This window comes from Aulostomus chinensis, chromosome 9, assembly GCF_037954235.1.
Source record: "Aulostomus chinensis isolate RoL2024-O1b breed Wild chromosome 9, RoL_Achi_v1.0, whole genome shotgun sequence".
Classification (NCBI taxonomy): Eukaryota; Metazoa; Chordata; class Actinopteri; order Syngnathiformes; family Aulostomidae; genus Aulostomus; species Aulostomus chinensis.
The window spans coordinates 21859421-21869239 of record NC_141328.1 but is presented as its reverse complement, the minus strand read 5'-3'; the positions used below and the strand labels follow the sequence as shown (position 1 = coordinate 21869239).

Here is a 9819-nt window from a genome sequence, read left to right as displayed (position 1 = left end):
AACAAAAACAGTACTGTACTTAAGTGCAATGTAAATGTATCTGTACTTTGCTCAACTGCATAAAGTTTAGGGTACTTTGGACTTTTAATCCATCATAGTCTGCAGGAAATACTGTACTTTCAACTCCAATACATTTATCTGAATGTATTGGTTACTTTAAAGAAATACATTTTGCATAGAAAACATGTCAAAACCCAGTGAAAAAAAAAATTTTTCAAATGTGAAACTTGCTTTCTGCAAGAGGACGCCATGCCAAACATGACCTTTAGAGGTCAGCGGTTCAGGGACAGAACACTTCCAAGCACTTGGATACACAAATTTAATGTGGAATGTGTACATTTACTTGGATCCTGAAGCAACTTCCATATTAAATACTAACCTACTTTTATGTGGGTAGAATTTTCAATGGAGACTTTTACTTTTCCTTGAAATAGGTTACGGCGACGTACTGTTGAAAATAAAAATTTCTCACATGTAGCACAACACCGCCACCTAGTGTCAAAAAGCGATATTGGAGGGATTCCAATCAGCTAGAATGGAGTTTAAACGCTATCCTGTCGTTTTAAATTGCCAGTTATGATTTAGAAATGAAGGAAAGAAAAGGTAGAAAGGTCTAGGGTGAGTAGGAGAATTATGTCGAGAGACACTTTGAACAGGGAAGAAGAAGCGGACGTGACGTCAGCGTCCTGCCTCCGCTAGCTCCCAAACAACCGGTACTCGCACTGAATGTTATGAAAGCTCTTCAGTGGCATGTTGGATAACTAGAATTACCCCGTTGTGTACCTCGCCATGCCGAGAGCTCTTATACTCCTCTTCGTGCGCCCAAACTGTTTTTAGAAAAGTTTTTGATCGAGAAGTGCGGAAGAGAGCATGGCGAAGCGGAGAAGGAGTGAAGCAGAGACGGACACAAAGAGGCTGAAGCAGACGCTGAAGAGTAGAGTGAAGTCGAGACCGAATCAGAAAGATGCAGGTATCAATGTTGATGCTATTCTATCATGCAACGGTATAAGCTGTAGATGTGTGATTTACCTCATTAATTTGTGTTATCCGATGTGTCTTGGCCTCCTTTATTGTCTCATCTTAATTACATTGTTCGGTTTTTCGTTTTGTTTTCATTTTTAATGCATTTTACATTCAGGGAATATGCAAAAGTATGTTTACATACTGTATGTCTGTTGATTGAATTGGCACAACGGTTGCCATCTGCTTCCTGTTGTGATGTGAAGAGGAACCCAAACAAACAAAGCACTATTTGAATGCTTGGCATATCTTTTTCTTCTTGTAGGACTTCTCCGTTCCTACAGGCAGAGATTCGTAGAATTGGAACACTGATAATTGGAGCTGCAACAACTAATTGATTTGTCCATCGAAATAAAATAATTACATGCATCTCGTTTTTTCTTTTGTTTTCAAGTAAAGAGAAGTCCAATTGTCGCTGATTTTTGACTCTACACTGTAAGGTTTTGCTAATTCTTTGCTTTTTCTGACAGAAAGTTAAGAACTTTTGGTGCTTCTGTTTTGGCCCTTGGTAATTGGAGTGTGTCGCTTTTCCAATCGTCTCCATATTCTTTATGGAAAATTTGATCAATCAATGATAAAAACAAATGTCATTAGCAGCACTACTGTATATGACATTTGTTTGAAATGATGCATTCTGCATATGGGATTACCGTATCTTCCTATCTGTCTAGGTCACGGTGACACAGAGGAAGAGGAGATGCTCAAGAGGAAGGTTAAACCAAAGCCACATCAATTCACAAAACAGCGAGAAGGGCGCAGCACCACCACAGCCGTCAAAACCAGCAAGTACTTCCAGTCACCGTTGAAGGAGGAGGAATCCGATGGGTGTGATGACTTCGACATGGTGACATCAGCGGTACCGACACATCTCGCGAACACCAAGAAAGAAGAGGAGGAGGAAGAGGAGGACAGCGATGAAGATGACGATTGGGAGGAAGTGGAAGGTGAAGGACAAGAGGAAAATAGTTTGTGCGACTTGTGAGATTTAAATGCTTTTCAAAATGTACAATGTAAGTGTGTGTTTGTTTGTGTGTTTATTAGAGCTCGCTGAGCCTCTGGGTCCAGTTGGACCCCCTGAACTCGTCCTGCCCTCCCAGCCAGTAGAGATCGAGATTGAGACTCCAGAAGCCAGGAGGAAGTAAGCAAAAAAGGCAGCAAAATTTAAACACAAATAAAAGATTAGAAATAATAAGACTCGTCAAATTAAATGTAATGACAATTTCTTTTTAGACATGAGAAAAAATAAACTCTTGGTGTTGTGTTTTTGTAGGGTTCCCAATGTGTATACCATAATTATCCTCATCTTTTCAAACAAGGCTCTCTGTTTTGTGCCTGTCATCTGTATCAGCAGATATTGGAAATTTTACTTTATCAACATCAGCCTGATGTTAGATATTAATATTGGCTAAGTAAATCAAGATTAATTTCTTAATTTTTGATCTTCGTTCATCTGCTGCCAAAATGTGATTTCAAACACACGTCTTGTGATTTCCAGTGTTTGCATGTTTGTGTCTGTGTAGTGACAAATGTGGCCTGTCACATCTCTGATTGTTTGGAATCATCAGGAGGAAGAGGCAGGCCGAGTTTGAGACGTACCTGAGGCGAATGATGAACCGGTACAAGAAGGACCTGCTGATAGACACGCACAAGGTAAACAAACATCTTCATGGGATTTCAAGTCGCCACAGTGTGATCCGGGTCCCTCCTAATGTCTGATTGCTCTCTCAGGTCCACCTCATGTGTCTGATAGCCAGAGGAATGTTCCAAAACCGTCTGTGCAGTGAACCTGACCTGCTGGCCATCACTCTGTCACTCGTGCCCACCCACTTTGGCTCGGTCGCTCGAGAACGCATTGACCAAAACTACCTCTCTGGACTGCTCAGATGGTTTGTGTGTGTGCTCATCACATCACCACCTCCGCCACAGTGAACCTTCAGCTCCTGGCACTTAAATGCTACTAGCAGCAATGAGCGCTCCCTCCCACCCCCCCGCACTTGTCGGTGTGTGGTTGTTCTGTTGAGCAAAAGGGTAATATTTGGATTAAGGGGCACACTAATGCCTGTACCGTGGTGTAAACATCACTCCCTGGATCAGGTGGGGTGTTTTCCCCTAATCCCCCCAAATTCCTCCTGATTTTTGTATCGCCGTCATCCACAACTACAATAACACCCTTTAACAAAAAGCAGTAGCTTCACAGTAACCTGTCACCAAGTTCTTAAGACTAAGGCAAGACAATGCACCTGTTGGGTTGAAAAGCCAAATCACCTTTCACCTTTCAGGTGTCAGCAGTTACCTTCCTCATCGATCTTCCTGGCTGTCATCAACACTCTGTGTTCTATTTCCACTTTTGCTTTCTCCTCTTTTCCAGGTTTCGAGCCACGTTCACTCTCAACCCCAGTCTTCCCTGTGAGGAGCGTCCAGACCCTCGGGCTCTTCTGGAGAGGCGACTCGCCAGCCTCTCAGCGAGAACCCACCAGGAGATGACTCATGTGGGTAGTTTGCATCAAAGAGTTTCCTTCAGAACAGAACAAAATTGTTGAGATAATTATATTCCTTTTTTGTTTCCTGTAGCTTTTCATGTTGGTCTTGAGGTCTTTACAGCTCTTCTGCCGCTTGGTTCTTTCTCTGCAACCAATCCCTCTGAAGCCTCCAGCAGCCAAGGTATCGGTAACCAGTCACTCCTTCTGTGATGGACACATGCAATTAAAGCATTGCGTAAACTACAGAAATGACCTGTCTGTCCTGCTGTTGTCACATGCGTATGGTATTGTTTTTCCAGGGCAAGGGAGCCAAAATATCCACCAGTGCCTCAAGAAAGAATCAAACAACCCAGGGAACTTCTAAGACCAGCCCGCCTGAGCGGAAGTTCTCTGCTGGCTCTAAGAGACCAGCTGGAGGAGCAAAGAGCACCAGGGAGAGAGGAGGAAAGAAAGCTAAGAAGCAAGAGTTGAAGGAAGAGGAAAAGGAGACAGTTAAAACTGCAGGAGGACAGAGACCAAAGAACTCTACACGCCGCGTGGTCGCCTCGAAGGTCAACTACAAGGATGAAAGTAACAGTGAAGGGGAGGAGGAGGAGGCGCGTAGTGATGAAGATTTTCAAGCAACCACTGAAGAAGATAGTGATGATTCAGGGAACGGGATTAAACCCTCAAAGGGAGCAAAGGGGAAAAAGAGCAAAAACAAGAACACAGGAGCCCAGAAGAGACAGAGTGGCGGAGGGAAAAAACGGGTCAAAGACGAAGAGTCGGAGGATGGCGATGAAGAAGTGGAAGGATCGCCAAGCAACGGAACAAAGCAAAGGAGTGGGAAAAAGAAAGGGGGTCCTGGAAAAGATGAGTGGTTGGAGGTGTTTGTGGAAAAAACCTCCTCCTGGGTTTGTGTAGACGTAGAGCACGGAGTTGGGGTGCCTCACCTCTGCTCACAGAAAGCAACATCACCAGTGACGTACGTGGTATCGGTGGATGGAGATGGATTCCTGAAAGACCTGGGGAGGAAGTACGACCCTACCTGGATGACGTCGTCCAGGAAGAGGCGGGTGGAGGACGACTGGTGGGAGGAAACGCTTGAACCATTCCAGCGACCAGAGGACGAGAGGGACATCAAGGAGGATAAAGAGGTGAAACCTGTCGTTCCTGTTTTGTTGTGAATATCTGACTTCTCCCCTCGGATTAGTTTCTCGTTGATGTAGCCATTCTCTGTGCTTATTGACGCCATCCATCATCTCTGCTCTTCCCCAACTCACACCCCCCACCCAGCTGGAGAATAAGCTGCTGAACAAACCCCTGCCGATCTCCATAGCAGAGTACAAAAACCACCCGCTGTACGCCTTAAAGAGACACCTGCTGAAATATGAAGCGATCTACCCCTCGACAGCCGTTGTGCTGGGCTACTGTCGAGGAGAGCCTGTTTACTCCAGGTCAGTTCAAGAACAGTCCGACATCGATCAGTCAAACTATCAGGATGTATCACATGACATTCTTATTACCAGTGTGGTTACGTGTTTGATGCAGCCGTTTTAGTGCATGACTCAGAATGGAAGAGGAACTATTTTCTAGAGAATTTCACAGGAGTCTGAGTCGTAATGAATCATGACTTCTAGTAGTGAGTAACAGACTTTGATACATTTATGTAACCAACCAAATTATTCTGTGCTGTCGAGCACTGAAAGATGCTTTGTCATTCAGCAGCACATTTCAATACCTGAGGAGTAAATCTTCAAGGTGAAGTTTACTTCTTATGATGTGTACATCTTGACATATTAACATTAATATTAGTTATCGTTGTGAAGGTTTTTTGTTTTCAGTACCGTCGTTTGAGTGCTCTCCAAGGGAATTTCTAGTTTATTCGGTGTTGGTGCACCCGTGGTGGTCAGTCACTGGTTTGTTTATCACTTCATCTAGAAGGAAATCAATTCAGTCTTTCCATAAAGGCAAAAAAAAAACAAAAACCAGACATGTTGGGTGTATTTAATACATTAATCTAGCAGACTTTCCTTTAGTTGTCCGCTGTGTGTTGAACTAGCATCTCAAACTGGCTCTTTGGAGCACTTTAATGCTGGAATTTACATTTTCTTGGTCATTTAAGCTCAATATTCTGTAAATATCATTAACTATGGTGGTATGTATCGAAATGTTTTACTTAACATATTGACATGGTGCACCCGAACGCAGCACCCATTTTAGTCTTTCTGGGATCACGTAGGGTCATGGGTAGAGAAGGAGGACGCAACGTTATTGTGTTCAGATTTTAATCCTTCTGCTACTTTTTTGACAGTTTTATGTGAGTTACGCTTTGTTTTCACTTGAAATGAATATATCTAATACAACTAAAATGCAACCATAAAGCGCAAAACGTAACAAATTCTTCAGGCAAATAAGCCTTTCAGTGTGATAAATAAATAATTTGTCCTTGTTCTTATCACCTTTAAATCTCTTTACTGTCAAGGGAATGTGTGCGCACCCTCCACTCCAGAGACACGTGGCTGAAAGAAGCACGAACTGTCAGAATTGGAGAAGAGCCGTATAAGGTGAGAGACATTATACTTCTCAAATTTGTTTTTCTCCTTCATTTATTTCTCCTTTCTCTCCTCCTGGCATTTATTATATTCTCTTATTTTATTTCTCTGGTAGTTTCCGCCTCTTTAACTTCGTCTCGCTGGGGCTTCTTCCAACATAAGCCCAACAAATAAGTTTTCATTTGCATGATTCGTGACTGATACCAAAAACAAGAAGAGCTTCAGGGATAGGGAAATGCACTTAAATGCAAATCAACGTTCAGCAGATGTTCACATGCCCCCTCCGCCGAACACGCAGTAAACTAATGTTCGCTCGAGGAAAAAGAAATACCACATTGCAAGTGTATGCATCCGTCACGTGTGCCTCTTACAGCGGCCTTGACCTTTGACCACCAAAATCTTTTTAGTTCAGCCCCGAGTTCCAAAGGATGTACTTTGACCACTGTTGTTTCAGTTCATCCTTGAGTCCCACTGCATGTTTGCACCAAATTTTGAAGAAATTTTCTTAAGATATCTTGTGACCTAGAATGGGATGGATGAACAAATAAAGGAAATGAACATATGCTGTGAACATAGCATCTCAGTATGTTATTACTCAATTAAATATTTTTGTCTTGATTGAATAAGTTATGAATATGGCTAGCAGCAAGAACCTGAAAGGTCCTTGAGATTTCAACAGCTTTGCATCCAGTAAACATGCTGCTAGTGTAAGATATTAGGTTTTAATTTCTGTTTACTTTCGCTTTCTTCTCTGCATAGTAACTGATGTTTTATGCTAATGACTCGAGGGGGAGAGTAAGTAATGATACACAAAGGATAATGTTTGCTCCTCTGTCAGATGGTGAAGGGTTTCTCAAATCGTTCCCGTAAGGCCAGGATGATGTCTGAGCTGAAGGAGGAGAATGACCTGGCTCTGTTTGGAGAATGGCAGACTGAAGATTATCAACCGCCCATCGCTGTGGATGGAATGGTAGCATGATTACAGAGTCTGGGAATTCAGAAAATAAACATTTCAGAAGAAAATGTGTGCATTGAAATGAAGAAATCTGTGGTTACCCAAACTCAGGATTAATTTAACAGTGATATAATGTGGGTCATACTATATTTATAAAGAACATTGGACATTAACTAAGGAATATTCTGATGTTTGTCCTTGATGAATGACTCTTTTTTCAGCACAGTATTGGGTCATTCACCTTTCATCTGTTCCCTTCAGGTTCCCCGTAACGACTATGGTAACGTCTATCTGTTCAAGCCCTGTATGTTACCAGTGGGCTGCGTTCACCTCAGGCTGGCCAACCTGAACCGCGTAGCCAGGAAGCTCAACATCGACGCTGCCCCTGCCGTCACAGGCTTCGACTTTCATGGAGGATACTCGCATGCGGTGTAAGACAGGATCCGTTGAACATGTGGAAGAAGGGGCGTGTGATCATACGGTAGCATGGAAGTGATTTTAGACGAGTACCATCTTAGTTATTGGCAAAAACATTTAGCTTAAATGTTTGGGGGAAAATATAATTGATTTTTTTGCTCTTAGATCTAGGTAAATGGATTTGCCGTCCCTGTCTGAAGAAACTAGTCCTTTAATGTTTAAATGCTGACAAATCCATGCGCACTTTTACCAATCCACGGGTGCGATTTGTAAAAATGTTGGGACAGATTGCAAATTCGTGCTCTTAGATTGGGAGACTGGGGGATGTCTCGTTCTCCTTATTCTCGGTGAGCAACATGAAGTCAAATTTTATAGTATCAAATAATTTGATGAATGCACATCGTAGGAGCATCATAGGTTCCTGCAGTTGTTCTGTTGTATCTACTTCTGGTGCCTGCCAGCTGGAACATGACCAGTCTTTCTATTTTCACTGGCATAACAAATACTTTCATCTGTGCTTTTACAAAGTATCATCCTAGTAGTTGAATTGGCACTTCAGCTCTCAGGAGAAATTTGATAAATGTCTGCTTGTCTTGTGTGTGTGTTTCAGCACTGATGGATACATTGTGTGTGAGGAGCATGAGGAGATTCTTAGAGCAGCCTGGGTGGAGGAGCAAGAGCTTCAGAGACAGAAGGAGAAAGAGGTGTGTGTCTGTCTGTCTGTCTTTTGTCATGTACTCATTTGAGTGCAATTGATTTTGCGGTCAAGCTGTAGACTTGTAATAAGGATGCACCCTCATTTCTAATAAAAAATCCTCTTTCATTTTCTAGAAAAGAGAAAAGAGGGTAATCGCCAACTGGACGCTGCTTGTGAAGGGGCTACTGATCAGAGAAAGGCTCAAACAGCGATATGGCAAGAAGAACCAGGACCATGGGGGCCATGCTCCCTCCACAGCCGATGGCGAAAACATTAGCGGATTTTCATCTGATGAGGAGGTGGGCGAGGATGGAAATCAGGGCGCCAAAACAGCGTTGGAGACTCTGGCTATGTCCTGGCCCCAAAACAGACAAGCTGAGGAGGAGGAGAAAGGGAGCAGCAGTGGACAGAAGAAGTCAAAACGAGAGAGGAGAGGGCAAGAAAAACATTTGTTCCCTTTTGAGAAATTGTGACGTCCAAAATCCATAAATGGAAGCTTGCAGAAATAATCCACTTAAACTCTCTAGACACAAGGCTGTTCTCAATCTCTGCAGACTGACGACATCCTGGCAGCTACTGAGATTGACTCAAGATGAAAGCAGGATGAAATAGTCTGGCCTCAGGCAGGACAGACTGTAGCTTTTGGCAGCAACTGTAAAAGAAGGACAAGATACGGTTTGAATATGTTCTGTGAACTGGTCAACTTCTTCAGTGTACAAACTCCCTTCACTTCAGTGTTGCAATGTTGCATGTTTTCCAAGTAATCAGACATTTTTATGTAATCCGACAGGTATGCATCCTACACTTTGGCTAGTGTTTGTTTGGGTGGTCTCAGGCCCCTCGACAAGCACATACATCCACCATGGCAATGCAGCTAAACCCAATGTATAAAAAGAAAAAAAGCTTTTCCCCAAAACTTAACCCCGCCACCAATTCTGTTTGCCTCATAGTTTTTTACACTACAGACATACTGTATGTTCATGTCACATTTACTACGCATTGCAATGTCTCTTTTCAAACTTTTAATGTCTCTGTCACAATTATGACTGGAAAATAGATTTTTCTTTCACTTTTTCTGCTAAGAATACAGAAAAATACACACACATACCTTCAATGTCAGATCAAACCCTGATTTATTTGATTGGGTGTTCATTGTAAAAGGCCCGTTTTGTAATCCTACTAATACCTAGATGATTGTTCTCAAGATAATCTTTCTTGATTTACCAACGTCAAATCCAGCAAGTTCACATATAGTCTTTTATTCGGCGTGAGACGGCAACCTCAGGACCAATATGAAAATGGAGAAATAGCCACATGAGGATTCAAAAACCCCTCATGGCTGAATTTAATCTCTGCAGTGACTTCTGATAAATTAACCGCTAAATCTACCTGCTGCTAGTTGAACATAAGCTAACAAAGGTTCACCGTTTCTCCTTTCTGAACTGTATGTAACAGACTTGGGCAGTGGAACTGAATATGGGATGGAGAGCTCTAATGTCAAAAAAGGACTCTTAGCTCAAGACTGTTCAGCCTCTTTTGTCACATTATGATATGACACACCTTGTATTTGTATACCTGTTAGTAAATGGCTGTATTTCACATCTTTTGTAAGAAAAGTATTTTTGTAAGAAATTTAAATACCATTAAAAGGCATTGTTTCTCTTTGTAACTGTAAGTGGAACAAAAGCTTCGTTGGTCCATTCTTTTGTCCCTTTA

General features: G+C 42.4%; 1 protein-coding gene across 1 annotated transcript; it reads left to right on the top strand.

The window, feature by feature from the left end:
- Nucleotides 1-707: 707 nt before the first annotated feature.
- Nucleotides 708-9783, top strand: xpc (xeroderma pigmentosum, complementation group C). The gene is made up of 14 exons (XM_086214271.1): nt 708-970; nt 1692-1964; nt 2062-2158; nt 2586-2670; nt 2749-2906; nt 3389-3509; nt 3592-3681; nt 3800-4636; nt 4776-4936; nt 5965-6046; nt 6873-7004; nt 7251-7420; nt 8017-8110; nt 8238-9783. The coding sequence occupies exons 1-14, from the start codon at nt 871-873 to the stop codon at nt 8574-8576; spliced, it is 2739 nt and encodes a 912-aa protein (XP_086070397.1). The 5' UTR covers nt 708-870; the 3' UTR covers nt 8577-9783.
- The last annotated feature ends 36 nt before the right edge of the window (nt 9784-9819 follow it).